Here is a 16,223-nt window from a genome sequence, read left to right as displayed (position 1 = left end):
TATTCACATGATTTAATTGTATCTCAAGTATGCATCTTATGATATTATTTTGTTCTGTTTTCAATTTAAAACTATTTTGTTTGGGACCCATCTGTAGACTTAGCCCTAAATAGTTTTCTAAAGCGTAAAGCCTAAATAGTTTTCTAAAGCGATTCGTTGCAGTTCAAAGGTAAGCAAGGTTCATGCATATAGTGCAGTGAAAAATATTGTATCTATATTAGGAAATTGAGAAAATATTGTCATGTGATCACATACAGGAAATGATTTGGGAGCTTATTCTTTTAATATGCAGATACTTAGTGTTGTAAATTAACTTATTTTCTAGTTTTTTGGCCTTAATTTAGACATAAGGTAGCAAAAAAGAAATTTCTCTTCCGCAGAGGTGCAGGTTGTTAGCGTTTCATCTTTGTATCCCCTAAAATCATCCTAAAACCCAAAATAAAAAATGGCACCAAAGTTTTTCGCAACGAGTTGATGTTAAATAGCGGGAAAATGTATGGTGCCCATAATTTACAACAAAATGTCACTGGGGTTAAATTTATCTACAATTGAAACTGGACTATCAGCGAACCCAACCACTGGGCCATCGTCGCACCTTTCGATATGTGACATACTTTGTTGAAAAAACGCAAGGCAATAAGAAAATGGCTTAGAAAAAAGCAACCATTTTACGACATATTATATGCTAATTACTAAAAGCTGTTATTCAAGATAATCCTTCAAAAACAGAAAGGCATTACCTTGAAGAAACTCTCATGATAATCTAGATATAACTATTCTAAATATAATTGAAAAAAAGAAAGAGAAATTAAGACATCAAAAAATGACCGTAATCTTATTCGTCCGTCTAGAATTGTGAGGCACTAAAAACTTTACTAGAGTAATATCATTTCAATATACGTAAAAGAACCTTGAAAATATGAAACAGCTCCAAAATAAAAAGGTTTCGTTAATGTATTGATGTCAAGAACTTATTTAAGATCAATTTGCGATCCTAAATTAGATGTAAGAAACGACAAACTAAAAGAAGTATGGCACAATCAAAGTGATAATATTACGAAGCAACCATGATTTGAATAACTACGGCTAGAATAATATTGAAGAATTGCGAAAACAAGTCGAACAAAATGTTTGCTTCTAAATCTGCTTCAGAAAGGGAAATCCATAATCGCATTTTTGAATCGAATTAGTTTCATCGCAGGAAAGTTTTTTAAGGTTTTAAGGGGTGAAAAGGTAATTTAACCTTACGGAGCAGGAAGGAAGAAAAATGAAAATAAGGTGCTACCTCGTTGGATCATTATATCGTGCTTTAAGGAAACAGGCGGCTTATAAGAAATTTGAGCACGAGAAAACATTGCCTTTCTAACGATGAGCATTGCCTCCAATAGTAGTATAGTAGGAAACTGATCACTGCTCCCACCAAACACAGTAAATTATCACCAGATGTTACTGTTGCATTCACTAAAGACACCTATACTGACAAGCGAATAGGGCCTGTCTGAGGGGCTTAAGGCACAACAATGTATCGAAAGGAATAGTATTTTGAAAAAAAATATTTTGCTTAAATTACGATGCCATTATCAGATTCAGTAGGACATATGAATGCTAACTTTCTTTCTGAGTAGCAGAAATTAATAAAACTTAGATTAGTTAACTATTTTAAACACATTTTAACAATTTCTAAAGTTAGATATTTGCGAGAAAGTAATCTGAATTAAAACGCTTAATGATAGGGCCATCAATTCTTCTGTCTTATTAATGATCCCTGCTCTTGAAAAGTACTTAACTTAGAAAGGGTGAAATATGTCCAAGTTTATTTCTTCCCTATACCGATTCAAAAAAACTTACAAGGAAACCTTTTCTGATACGTCACTAAAAAAGATTATTTGCCTCTTGTAGACAGAATTATTTGCCTCTTGAAGACAGACAACCCCAGATAAGGTTCTCTTGAACACGGAAGAATTATACCTAATCGAAACTACTTCTATTCTTTGATCCACTAAATCTAAAACTGTAGGCAGCAGAAACTAGTTTAATCGGCCTAAACATCTTTCTGACGACACTGCTTTGTTTTAGCGATAGTGACGCATTAACTTACACGTCTTGTGTTTATTTAAATACTCAAACAAACTGCCTTGCCATCCTACTCATTTATACATCGACAACGGACTGCTCCGATATAAACACAAAGATGCATCTTCAAATAGACGCAACACTTTCTCTGGGGTATTCTTTGAGTCAGATTCAGCAAAATTCAAAGGTGTGTTATCAAACCAATCTTTAATTTCCGGACATTCGACAACCTCGGGTACATTATGGCCTTTTTCTCCACCTAGAAAAACCGGAAAGTTTCAGCGCAGTTCGATTCATTAAACTTTGTTCATTGGTTATTGAAAACAAATTGGTCAAAGGTACGATTTGTGATCCATGTAGAGAAGCCACAACATGGTTGCAAATAAGCTAAAGGTTTGTTGTTGAGAAAACAAATTACACAAAAATATCCCAAAATGTTCTTCGAAATACAACTTTACAAAGTCAGAAATATCGAATTCAATTTATAGAATCATTTTTACTTTCAGATTTATTTCAATCAAAAATAAGTTGCATATTTGATCTGTTCTGAATATATAGAATGACTAAATTTTTCATTCGTCCACGACATCACAAAGAAGACGAAAAAGCGAAATGATCAAATGAAGGAGTCACAATTAAGGAGTCATTCTTTGGGTTGAATAACACGCGCTAGAGTTGTTGAGTTCTATATACATGTCAATTGGCCCCAAGAAAGGGGGTTTCCTAACTCATAAAAATACCTTTAAGAAACGAGGGCATAGGCAAGAAAAGAAATCCATCAATTTTCTTTTTCCTGAACTCAACGGAGTTGAACGGGTTCCGTTTTCAAAAAAACAAATTGGAAAAACTGGTAGGTGATGTGACATTTTGCGAAACACGGTTTACACATTTAGATTCAATGAATTCGACAGAACTTAACAAAGATCTCCTAAAAATCATGTTAGCAATAGAGAAATTTGAGGCCAAGGTTGGAGAACTTTGTGGCAAAATTTAATTGTCAGATTTCAGACTGGGCAAAAATCTCTTTAACGCATTAAGAAAATTTAAGAAAAGATATTTGTGCATAACATATTTCTAAAAACTTATAAAAAGATGCAGCCATAGCCAAAAAAGAAATATCAATTGCAGCAAGGACAAACGAAGGTTTTTTCTTACCGACTCGATCGGCCATGCTGTCAAAAAACATCCATTTTTCATTGGCTGAGCCACCAAGCTTCGTAAATGCAACGTAATGACTTGTTTTTATGCAAACAACTGCAAAAAGCTCAAGCTTCATGATGTCTTTGTTTACACTGTATCCATTTTCTTTCTGCGTTGGCAATTTTTTCACTTTGTGCTCAACCCTCGCCGAATGCTGGTGGACCATATCATTACATTTTTGACAAAAGTAAATAAAAGGGTGTTCCCATCCAAATGAATGACAACACTCTCTACAGCTCACGTCAGCCAGATTTTCACAGATTAAGCATGTAAATGATGCTGCAATGAAGAAAGTTCGCATTTCAAAAGAAAAAATAAAGAAAGAGGATGCCATATAAATTTGTCATGAATGAACAAAATGGGAATCTATAATTGTTCATTCAAATGATTAACGCTGTTACAACAATTTTTTTGATTACATGCTTCTTTTTATGAAAACCCCTTCGGTAAGAAATCGGACAGGAGATTTGGCACCCATTTTTGGCATAACTAAGAGGCGCTTGATATGGTGTTTTGTTCCATGTTATCAGATGTTTCGTCTTTGGGTTTATAAAAAAATGCTCTTCGCATCTGGTATACAAGAAACTTTAAGAAAATGTTGTCTCTAAAATAACAGAAGAAGATTGCTAATCTTGTGCTTAGCTTATTATAAAAAATGCGCATAATTTAGGAAAAAAACATGAATTTCTAAAAAGTAATGAAAAAGCATAAGGGAACATTCATAAACAAAATGATACAAAAACACCAAGTTTCAATTTAACTCAAAATCTCGTCGTTATGAAGACCTCCCGCATGTACTCTACACCAGACGAAAATATCATAAACGCTACAATTTCTTGGCAAATAGATCAAAGAAACCAGACTCACCAGACGTCATAACACTGGAAATATCAAGAGTACGATTGACTCTGATTCTTTTGTAAACTTTTTGCATTCCTGAACGTGGAAGTTGGACAACAAAAACAGATGGCACCTACGAAGGTGGAAAAAAGGTTTACAATAATAACAAAAAAGACAGTATCTTGATTTTATCTTGAGGATCGGATGTGCACCCGATGTCCGCTACAACGGATTCCCAAAGAGACAAGTGGAGGTTGTTTTCAAAATATTGAGACAAGAAACGTCTGAAAATTGAGGAAGAAAAGATAGGAACATCCGTGATGATGATAATGAGGATGGTTGGACTAAAGATCGCCTGTTATTTCAAGGATGGCCTGTATAGTCTAGCTTGTCTAAGGCTTCATTTGAATGTTACTTGTCATTAGCAAAGTTTTCACAACAGCAACGAGATGCTTGTCCAGTAATATAAAATTAGTTTTGCATTGGTTTTGTTTTATGACAACTGCGGGTTATCGTCTAACGAATGTAAATTTGACCAATCGCCTAGTTCAGGGGCCCTTATTGATAACAGTACATGTAGTACTAGCAAGGTTTACCCTGTATAAATAGTTATTTTATTAGTGTTCCACAATTGAAAGAGCCAGTCTTTGTTTACTGTTGCGCAGACTCTTGCTGTGGAAGGGTAGAGTCTGTGTTAGTCAGATGGATTCTGGAATGTATAAATGACTGACAATACACGCAACTGTTTCAAAATGGTTTGCTACATGAACCAGAAATATGGACTTGACAAGACAAAACCCGTTTACACTGGCACAAATACAAATTGGTACTGATTCGTTTTCCAGTTCCAGTGTAAAAATATACAAAAATCGGTATGGTTCGATCAGTTTTGCATTTTCGCAAGAACTGTGCAGATTGAGTTGCATTCAAAGGCAAAGTCATAACAGAAATGATGAAACAGGGGTTTAGTTGCATTGAGTCATCGTTTGAAGAAGCATTGGTACGTAAACAAGAACGGATCAAAACGTTTACACATTGAAAAGGGGACACCAAATTGGCCTGAATGAAAACAGAGTCCATCATACATAATAAACGCTTTATACAAGCCAACCATTGTAGATCAATAAAACTATCTAACCTCTTCCAGATAGAAAAGTCCAGTGTGAAATGACAGCTCTATCAGGTACTGCAAAGTTGGCACCGGGTTGTATTCTTCTCGTTCAACCCAAATTTGATAAAAATATGACGCATCGACACGGCCAGTGTTCGTTCTGCGAAAAAAGGGAAACGAAATTCCAGAAGTTAAACACCTTGTCACGTTAAAAGGAGATAGTCTTCGGTGCTTAGAAAACTGTAGATATTCAAGTGCCTACTAGACACGCAGTGGCTCTAAACCTGCCAGTTCCATTCCCCCTCCCCCTAAGGCCCCTGGTGTACTTTCTAATAAATCTAAGTGATATGTAGGATATCTTCAAAATTAAACCCAAAGTTGCTCTTTCTCATATAGTACTGCCTTTTCTAAATTCTCAGCCAACAAGGAAGGGAGGGCGTGTAGCACTGTCTTAGTAAAAGTTGACCTCACACAAAGGTGAGACTCAAACTGAGCATAGCTACTTTAGTTTATAGGGGATGTGGAGTAAATTTAGGTTTTTAAGAGATGTTATCCACGTGTGGAAAATAGTGTCAAATAATTCATAGACCTACTAACATAACATTTAGGTGCAATTGTACATTTTTCAGTTCCAGAAAACCTGTTACTGAAGGTTGTGATTTCAATAAAAAAACAGTAAACCAATCAAACACAGTTATCAGCTGTGATGCATACATATTAACGAAGAAATAACAAATAGAAAATACTTTTCTTAAGAAATCTGATGTTTTTCCTTAAAATAATATGTGAAAGGATAGTCTATTGACTATAAGATTTTGCTAATTTTTTTGCACTTATTGTTGTTATTCATTGATAATTTGTTATGGTTTTTACTGATCCGGCTCACTTGACATCTTGTTAGGCCTTATGTTGCTCTTGGGCTAAAATGAGTTTGGCATCCCTGGCCTACAACAAGGTATTACTGTTTCAAAAGCAAGGTCAATCAGATAAATCACCTTATTTTTAAAAAAGGGTCCACTTTCAATACATCTTTGAGAAGCAGCATAAGAAATTCCTCTGGATCTAAAAATTGGAATTTCACTATTAAGAACTGTAACAAATTAGCAGCAAATAAAAATGCTAAGAAAAAATTTGTGAAAAAATTTCCCGAAAGTAAATTGTTTTGACGCTATAACGACGAGAGCAAGCATACCTTTTTCTTCGTTCATGAAGCCTTGAACATTTCCAAGCCTATCAAGCCAGCCTCTGAGTCTCAAAATGCTTGCAGCGTTAACAAAGCCCTTCCTAAAGTAAACCATGATCATTATTTCAATTAAGAAGCATTGCTGTGCCTTTCGGATCAGTTGCGATTGATTTGTTAGACGTCTGCTGAGATCTACACTAACTGGAATAAGTCAAGTGAAATCTCCTAGCCTCACTCAAGAGTTGTCCAGTTATCATTTCAGGGGGAAACTAGAGCTATTACTCAACGTCATCTAATCTTGCAACACCACATATAGTTAATATAGCTATGTAGTGAGTCGTAAACCTTTGCAATATCGGCTACTTAGGACGGGCAGCAACATGTTTTTCGCTTATTGAAAGAATTTGTACAAAGAAACCAAAAAACCAAATAAATGTAAAATTGCATCTCAACCATAGGATTAAAAGAAAAGGGTTTGTTTAAGTTCGATCATAGGTTTCTTTTGTCATTGTAACGTGGTTGATTGCAAAGGCCTTAAAAAAGTAACGAGTGCACCAACACACTCGGTCTGGTCATCATGTCGGTCTGGCAACCGATATCCTTATTTTGGTCAGAGAATTCTAAACTGTCTTGCAAATTACGATGACGGAAGTATAGCAATGATGTTGATAAGATACCTTCATGTAAAACACCTTCAATCAACCAAATAAAGATTGACAAACCTGTCATGTCTTGCAGACAACATTTTAGATTGGGGGTTCAGGGATGTTTATGCCCTAATTTTCGAAGATTGCTTCGTCAACTTACATCCACTTTCGGTTTATCGATATTTAGGTTGCCATCGTATCGAGCAAAGGGCCTAATTGCAAAGGAAATGAGAAGCGAACGTATAGCGAAAGAAAAGGGTGTCACCAAGATATAAATTGGCATTTCCCAGAGACAAATAAGCATTACACCAGAAAAGTATGTTCGTGAATAAATATAGTCTACTACTATAAAGACTTACGTTCTCAGTGGATTGACAATCGCATTTTTTAATGCATTCCTGACCTGTTCATACTCTGGTATGTCATTATCCCTTTTTTTCCTATACAATACAGAGTCGAAGGCAACGCTGAATGCAAACATAGCAAATAGTGTCGCATCTAAATAACATGAATTGTGATGCCCTTGAATTCCTCGCATTTTGCCATTCGGAGCTTCCTCCGGCGTTACTGGTGGTAAGAAATTCCCCAGTACTTCTTCAACATCTTGGTTGGCTGGTAAAGCTGAAAAGGAAATTGATCAGGTAGGTGTTGCAAGAAAAGCAGTTATCCAATGGTTTAACAGATCCCCGGTTCTTCCGAAAATTGCAATATTTACGATTGATGGGTTCACAGATGTAAGGGAAACCTCTTTACAGTAACAAATTCAAGGCCGTCGTTCATACTCAAGCAACATAAAATAGCAAGCAGTTATGTATAGCAGCCTTCAAGTTCAGAGAAGACTTACACGATATTAACATATTACTATAGCCTGGAAACCAGACAAGAAAGACGGGGCTCATGGTGACGTCATTAAACTGTCACTGGTATTGTTAGAAACTTTGATAAAATGTTTTAGTGCCCCTCTTAGCTCGGAACCTGTGACAGTTTGTACCCTTGCCCCTTCACGGCGGGCTACTGTGACGTCACATGATCCTAAAAGTACCTGAATTAAAAAAACACATTCTTGTCTGTCGTTAGAACCTCTGTAGATCGGGGATAGCTTGGAACGCAGCAAAGATGCTTCCAGTTCTTGCAAAACTGTAAGACGCGACTGGAATCGTTGGGGACCGTTTGGGATACTAAGCTAGTTTCATATGTCACAGGAGTCGGGGATCAGAAAAATTCCCCGATATTTATTATTCTCGAGGTAGATAAGAAGTAAGCTTTAATCAATGCTCTAACAAACTGCAATTGTATATAGGTATCATGGAAAATGTCAACGTCTCAAAAGATAATGCTGTCACAGAATAGAGATTTTGCAGATGAAAAACGCTTAAAATACCATAATCCACACAGACGTTTTGCTTTGATAAAGGATATAACATAGCATATTTTAATACCACGATTTTAGCACTCTGTTTAAAGGCTGTGCAAAGCAGAATGATAAGAATAGGAGAGATCTCCCGGCTTGACTTTCACTTTTAACAGGGTATAACAGTAAAAGTAACATCGACATTTTTGTCGTACGCTGAGCTATTTGTTAACTCGGTTTGGAGAAAACCAATGCTTCCATATCGGCTGGAACATTTTATATAAGAGACCGCCAAACTTTAGGAGCTATAGATTATTAGTGGAATTGAGAGGTCATAGGAAAGTTCAAAACAACAACTAACTTTCAGCTGATAAATTTGAGATGTAAAATCTCTGCAACACTTATTTAGGCTCCTATGTGTATATTTAATGTGGGTCATACTAAAAGCCGTATAGCTCCACAAAGAAATTAGCCTACAAAGAAGGAAATACTCTCTAAAAGAAACAACTTTGAAATGTTCAGTCAGACAACATACCTTCGGGAGCGGCCATGCTGGCAAATCGCTTATCTGTTTTGAGGCTTCTATGCTTGGTGAAAAATCCCCGACCAGGAGCGCAATGAAAGTATCGCTTTCCCAGCAAAGAACCGTCTCCGGCAAATTGCGAGGGCTCTTCCTGCAAAATATCAATGCGATATGAATATGACATTAAAACGGCACGAATGCAATTTGAAGGCAATATAATTGCACTATCAATGTAGTACAAATGCATACAGTACAAAGTTAATATCAATTAAGTTTGATTGAAAAATGTTTGCAACATTAATGCAAGTAGGAATGCAATACGAGCGAAGTACGAATACAGTATTAATGAGATAAATGCAATATAGATGCAATCAAATGAAATATCAATGCAATGTAAATGCAATACGAATGTGATATGAACGCAGAATAAATACGATATTAATGTGATACAAATGCTATATTAATGCCGAATGACAAAATCACTGCAGTTTGAATGCAATATCAATGCAATATAAATACAGTATCAATGCAATACCAACGCAATATCAATACAGTATGAATGCAATATCAATGCAAAACAAATATGAATGCAGTATCAATGCATACCAACGCAATATCAATACAGTATGAATGCAATATCAATGCAAAACAAATATGAATGCAATATCAATGCATACCAACGCAATATCAATACAGTATAAATGCCGTATCAATGCAATACGAACACAATATCAATGCAGTATAAATGCAATATCAAGGCAAACAAATGCAGTATCAATGCAAAGGGAATACCAATTCCAGGCCTGCTAACAATTCCTGGCGTGGATCTCCTTCACGAAAGCCAATCCACCGGATAACACCATAATGAGCCACTCCGATGATGCTAACTTGAACAACTGAGTTGACTTGAAGTGTAGGGTCTATGGCATCTGAAGGTCTTCTATACTCATTTGACACAGCATCTAAAATTCAATCGCTTTAAAAATGAGGCAAAAGCAGCAAATACATAATAAGTTTGTGAGGCGGCTTAACAGGAGAACGTACAGTTTTGGGATAATTTAATAAAACATCGTATTTTGGATGGGAAGTTGTTGCCTGATGTTCTACACACCAAACAGCGTGTATAGCTCTGCCTAAATGGCAATCGAGCATTTTATGACAGACCGGTAAACAGTAACTTTCATCAGTACTCTGATTATACTCGCCACCATAAAAAGAAGTTTTAGGGTTAGCGGCAAATATGAACTCTGGAAAATCAATCGGTAAATCAAGCCGCAACAATTTTTACTTGTTGAAATAGACATGACACTATTTAACTTCTCATCTCAACCATATTTTTATCGACCAGCTGAAAGTTAAAACAGACGTATTATGAATATCACTCTGGTAATTTAAGTCATGTTTGATATATACTAAAAACAGGAAGCTGAAATTGCCAATAAACGTATGACCGTTGAAAGGAATGTTGAAGCTGACTTTTGAAAAGGCAATTTCTAGAACATTTCATTAAAAAAGTTTATCCTGCATCTTTCGGTCAAAAATTTCTTGCCTAAAAATCTTACGGTAAATACTGAAGCAAAATTTGGTTGTACTCTTTCTACTAAACTAACCTCTTCTTTTACTGAATTCTTCTTCATATCCACGGTAGGCAGAATCTTCAGGGACGACGTCGATGCTAATTGGAGAATCTTCAGTAAAATTTGTTTTACCAACTTGCATAGTATTCTTGTTTCCCATTAAATCCTCGTAAGAATTTTTCTCACCAAAATAGTTATCGTGAAAACGTGGAAGCATACTAGAATTGTTATCTTTAATATATCTGGAAATGCCAGGAGCTTTTGACGGAAATGAATTACTTGGCTCAATCTCCTTATTGAGTAACGGGTCTGTTTTGCTATCAAAGTATCCGGTCTCTGCAGGTATGTATCTTGTAAGCGAAGAAGGCTGATTTTGTGACACACGATTCAACTGCAACGCCTGTTCTGCAACAATGTCATTTCTACTGTGAGCTCTCTTATACTTTCTTCCCTCAGAGACTCTTTCTGCAAGATCAATTTTTGCTAATGAAAACCTTACACAACCGAATCAAAAATTTTGAAAAGGATTTTACAAAAACAGAATAATAAGTGTCAACAAAATAAACTTAGTGAGCAAAAGTATTGAACAGGTTTGACAAATGAGTAATGGCGACCGCGTTGTAAACAACATGGTGATCGAAAATAAAACCACTTTGAAGCCATTAGGCGTCTTTTTATAGCTAAAAACCAATCAAACTAAACTTCAAACTGTTGGCAACATTTTTGTTTTAAAGATTACAAAAATTTACTTTTCAAAAAGTAAAAAAAATTAGCTTTCTGTCGGACAATCTTGCAGCCTTTATCAAAAAGTTTAGTAACAGGTTCTGTTAATCACAACATCATAAGTTCAGAAAAACATTTGCAAGATCACATTTAGGTGTTGGAGTACCAAGTTGATCATAAATGGCTTTGCATTCGGTGGAAAGTGACATATTTAAGCCATTTTATTATGCCTACTCTTTTACAGCTATTGAGGCACTCGAGTAAACCTGTTTATCACGGGAATTTTGGCATTTTCTTTTAACGAGAGGATGAAATGTTGCTTTATGCAATTTGCTGCATAATTTGCTTCTCTTACGTCGCAATCGGTTGGAAAAAATGGACTTGATGATTTGTGACACATTGCTGCAGTGCCGCCATTACTGTTTTAGCCTGTGCAATACTTTTGCTGACTAAGTATAGATACAATTGCCCTATATAACATTGAAAATTTTTTCTATCGTTATATAAGAAAGTTCATATGCAATCACTCCAAAAAGCTGTTACTGTTGTAGTGTTAGATGTCTGGTGACAATTCTGTGTGTTCCACTGCCAACCAAGCCACCCAAGAACCTTAAATATTTACTGACAATTTAAAACTAAGATTTAGAGTTTTAAAATATAATATAAAAACATGAAAAGAGGTTTTTTTAAATTTACCTTTTTCGTGTTCAATGAAATCAAACTGGTCTTGAGGATTGGCATAATAATCTTCTTCAGATAATATGGCACTGGGTTTTGTGAAATATCCATGATTGCGCTTACAATTAAACAATTTTTGACCATAAAAAGTACCATCACAGCTCCCCTTAGGTGAATCCTAGAAACACACAAGTAGCAAAATGAGCCGTTTACATTTGCCAAACTAGAGCGCATCATCAACATAGCATCATTTTTTATTCCAAATACCCTATATGATTGCAATGGACATATTTAAAATGCCTGCAAAACTGGATTCTTTAAAGTTTGAGACCAGACCAATGACTCTATAAAGATGATAAAGGAGAAAATTAATTCATTGCCTCATTGCTTTGGCCTTATTTGGTGCGTCTGGCTAAATTAATTCATTGCCTCAATTCTAAAAATAGATATTTTTGATTATATAATTTTGTCACTCTAATGTTTCTACAATTTTATTAGATGATATTTTGTAGGCTTCTATATTGTGCCATACAATGGCAAAATTGCATTACTAACGTAGACATGATTATACCATTTTCTCTTTAATTAAGAACCTTTACAGAAACATTAATTGTACCAAAAAACAACACTTTAAGGACGTGCCATTTTTAGGTTGATTCTATATTATATTCACTTGGTGTATCATAGCCAAAGGTTTCTGTATCACAGCAACAAAATTTAGAGCAAGATGTTCCAGTTTTCTACAAAACTTGATACATTTTGGTAACAATTTCTATTCTTCTGCTTTTTCTCTATGATTCTTTTTCTGATTGGTTAATTTAAAAAATTATATACTTGATGTAGCACAGAAAAAGCAGGGGACAGAGTTTCTCAACTTTAAATCATACTCCATTCTCTGTCAATAAACCATAAGTTTGAAAAATTGAGAAACTCACCAATTCGATTCCAATTTGCACATCTTTGAGAAATTTGACCTTCCCAATAAACTTTATAGTTCCTTTAATAGGCTTGTCTTCAACAAACACAACCACCCTTTTTCCAGTCTCAAAATTGTCCCACTTTTTCATTGGTTCAATTGATGTGGATGATGCTTTCCTACCTTTATTATCCTTTGAATATGTTTTTGGGCCATTGAATACCATGTGGTCTACAGTGGTCATAACTTTATTTTCATATTTGCGCATAGAAATATGTTTTGACTCTTCTTTTGAATCCTATAACATATAACTACATTAGACGAATGAAAAGATATCATAACTAGTAGCAGATTAAATACAAAACATATAAAATAAGGCAATGTAAACCAACTAAAATATGTACACTTAAAAACCACTGGCTTCTAATAACATTAATCTGTCCGGCTTCTAAACAGAACATCCTTACTGGGGACTGTCACCAAAAATGACTTACAGAAATGAATAGTGCTGACCCTTCTTTATTATCTAATTATCTATCAATATCAAGAAATGCTTACTGTGTCCCAGCATCAGGCCTTTTTGTTTCAGATGGGTGATACCCCTAATCCTTCTCAAGGCCCTTGCAGAATAATTAGTGCAGGCTGTTGACTGCATTTGCAAAAAAGAAGTCTTCTTCAGAAGAGACAGGGAGAGCATTTAAGGAAAAGTTACATCCTGTAAGTCACAGTATTCCTTTGTGAAAGGTCAATTTGTTAATGAAAGCAAGCATTATTGCTTCATTATTCAATTTACAACAAAACGTTTGCTTCAAAATTGGCGACAATCACACAATTAGAAAACCAAAAATAAAGCTCCAGCCCTAAAGGACTTTCCTTCACAAATATTGCTTGATGGGTGATCGCCTTTGTAAGCCCATCATGCAGGTTGCTCCTCATCCTAGTGAAAATTGTTTACTTAAAGTGGTTTACTTTAAGTTTTATTTTGTTCATACCTAATATGGTGCCGCTATCAAGTCAAGTAACATGGGGGCCTTTAGCAAGAATATAAGATGGCAACTATGGGGTCAATTTCTTTTTAAGGCTGGGTTTTGAAAAGATCTTGACTGAAACTGTTATTGTTAGCCACTTGAAATCGGACACTTCTGTTTTAATTTGCTTTTTCTAATTTTTTTTGACAGACCAACACAACTCAAACTGAGAGGCCTGAACACATGCTCAAACAATTATAACTAGGAGTCTTTAATTTTAGGTACAATGTCATTGATGACCATGCCATATTCTGTGGCATGGATCCCATTCAATATTTCAAAAGAATTGTTCTCATGATGCCATCCTTACAACTAACACCTTACCATACACAGCTGCTACTCAGAATTATGAAAAATCTATGATTATCCAGTGCTGACCAAGTCTTCAATGTATGGCAATTCTTGACAAGGTCACACATATTCAAAGTCATTTCAGGTATGTTTTTGCTTATTCCTCCTTTTACCAATTGGCAATTGATCACATTGCTTTTAAAAGAGGTTTCTGATAACATTTTCTCCAAATCATAATTGCAAATTAGGCCTGCGTGTGTCAAATTTGGACCACTATTGCCACTAAAGCCCCGCATTTGCGACATAAAAATGACATCAAATACAAGTTGGTACTTACATCAAGTTGTACTAAGAAATATTTTCCTGGTCTATCTTCTGTCAGTGTTTTTATTTCTTTTATTTCCCCTTTCCTCCTAATTCCATCTACTTTGACCTCGCAAGAATCGTTAACTTTGGCTGCCAAGGCATCGTTGAGAAATCCCCGCTTTGAAAACAACTCGAATCGTGTATAACCGTCTTTTATGGGCAGTAGAAGGTCGGCAACATCGTTGCTAATTTCTGTTAAATCCCCAGTTTCTACTTCTAATATTCTGGAATCATCACCAATTGAAGAGACCAAAATTCTGTGTAAGTCGGTTGGCTGCTCGTCATCAGGGCCATCCTGAAAAAGATCTCCTTTCAGAGCAGGGAATGAGTCGTTTGCATTAAACGTCTTTTCAGCAAGGTACTTTTTCACATTTCCTAGCTTTGATCTTGGCACGATCTTTCCTGGCCTATCCTGTCTTAGAATGTACTTCCTTTTCTCACTATCCATTTAACATGAAAAGGAATAACATTAGAATAAAACCCCTTTTCACTCTGTTCAGCTCACAAGGTTCCTTCTTCGTCCATCTTGACTCTACCTGACGTCATTGTTATAAATATAAAATGTCTAAGCGAGACAAATCGTGAAAACGAGTCAACTGAGTTCTTGGAAAAACTGGGCATTCATCATAGTCAGCTAGCTAACGTACATGACGTCATACAAACTATGGCAACCTAGTGCATGAGTGGTAGTATGACGTCATCGCATTCCAATCATTTGATGAAAAACTATATTGCAAGCGGCATGAAATTTAATTGTTATGTCAACTGCCAACAGTTATCTGAAATTTAAGCAACGGCTTTATACATAATTATCAATGGTAGTTACTCCAACTCAGGCGAAAACGTAAGAGAGAGTTTTCGTAGCTGCACACGCACTAAAACGAGTTCTTTAGATTCAACTGTAAGAAAGTGCTTCAAAACAGGGTCTATTTAATGCTTTAGAGTAGAATAGACACTTTTTTCCGTTTTTCTCTGTTTGTGTGTGCTATGAATTGAAACCCCTTGGAGAAAAAGCTAAATTCCAGCTTTAGCAGAAAATTCCCCGAACGAAGTAAGCAGAAAATCTGGCAAACACGCCCCTGTAGATTAAGCAAACTACAGAATGATTTCATGCGGTCATTTTCTTGCATTCGCCTAAAACATTTAAGGTAGGTCACTGGTGGTATAGGGCTCTCGAGCTTTTTTTTAGTTCTATGTTGAGATTGTATCAGTTAGAGATCTCAGTTTAATGTAATCTGACCAAAGTGATACTGTAGATTTCATTTCAAGTTAGAAAATGATTTGATTAGCCGTTGCTATGGTAACGAGCGATCTTTTGTTTCTGAAAATCCAAAATTATGCAAGGTACAGGCGCCAAAATAGCTTTCGCATGAGCTGCATGCAGAGCAGTGTTATGCAAATTAGATTGATCCAGACGCAAAAAGAGATTTGGAGTGGGCCCACGCAGATTTGGTTGCCACGCAGATTTTAGTATCACACCGACCTTCCCTTACCTCGATATCCCTTGTCACTGTTTTGCGTATGAACTGGTTGGTTGGAGAATAAACACAAAAATCACAGGCATTTTTGTATCGACAGCTTCCTATTTTTTGTTTCTTAATGTTAGTACTTTAAGTTTTTTAAGGTTTTCTTAAATACCTTTTTCAACGCACCAAGCCGATTTAGAAAAGACAAGATTCTAAGCAAAAAAACTGGATAAAAAGTGAAGCTGACAAA

At 35.7% G+C, this 16,223-nt stretch overlaps 1 protein-coding gene across 1 annotated transcript; it reads right to left on the bottom strand.

The window, feature by feature from the left end:
* Positions 1-666: 666 nt before the first annotated feature.
* Positions 667-15,065, bottom strand: LOC135690999 (uncharacterized). The gene is made up of 13 exons (XM_065208712.2): positions 14,479-15,065; positions 12,842-13,120; positions 11,925-12,084; positions 10,539-10,970; positions 9,721-9,890; positions 8,941-9,079; positions 7,414-7,675; positions 6,417-6,508; positions 6,220-6,286; positions 5,252-5,384; positions 4,141-4,246; positions 3,229-3,552; positions 667-2,332 (listed from the first exon to the last, which is right to left on the bottom strand). Exons 1-13 carry the CDS (start codon positions 14,953-14,955, stop codon positions 2,148-2,150), a joined length of 2,826 nt encoding a protein of 941 aa, XP_065064784.2. The 5' UTR covers positions 14,956-15,065; the 3' UTR covers positions 667-2,147.
* Between the last annotated feature and the right edge of the window lie 1,158 nt (positions 15,066-16,223).

This window comes from Rhopilema esculentum, chromosome 4 (assembly GCF_057945365.1).
Source record: "Rhopilema esculentum isolate cy_ngs chromosome 4, ASM5794536v1, whole genome shotgun sequence".
NCBI classification, from domain to species: domain Eukaryota; kingdom Metazoa; phylum Cnidaria; class Scyphozoa; order Rhizostomeae; family Rhizostomatidae; genus Rhopilema; species Rhopilema esculentum.
The sequence above is the reverse complement of the archived record's forward strand: the minus strand, read 5'-3'. Positions and strand labels throughout refer to the sequence as shown.

Excerpts from the sequence above, each read along its gene's own strand:
- LOC135690999 (XM_065208712.2), bottom strand. The coding sequence starts at position 14,955 with ATGGATAGTGAGAAAAGGAAGTACATTCTAAGACAGGATAGGCCAGGA. Across the intron at positions 10,971-11,924 it reads TTTCATTGAACACGAAAAAG|AAAGAGTCTCTGAGGGAAGA; the intron begins GTAAATTTAAAA and ends TTGATCTTGCAG. Across the intron at positions 2,333-3,228 it reads CAGCATGGCCGATCGAGTCG|GTGGAGAAAAAGGCCATAAT; the intron begins GTAAGAAAAAAC and ends CGGTTTTTCTAG.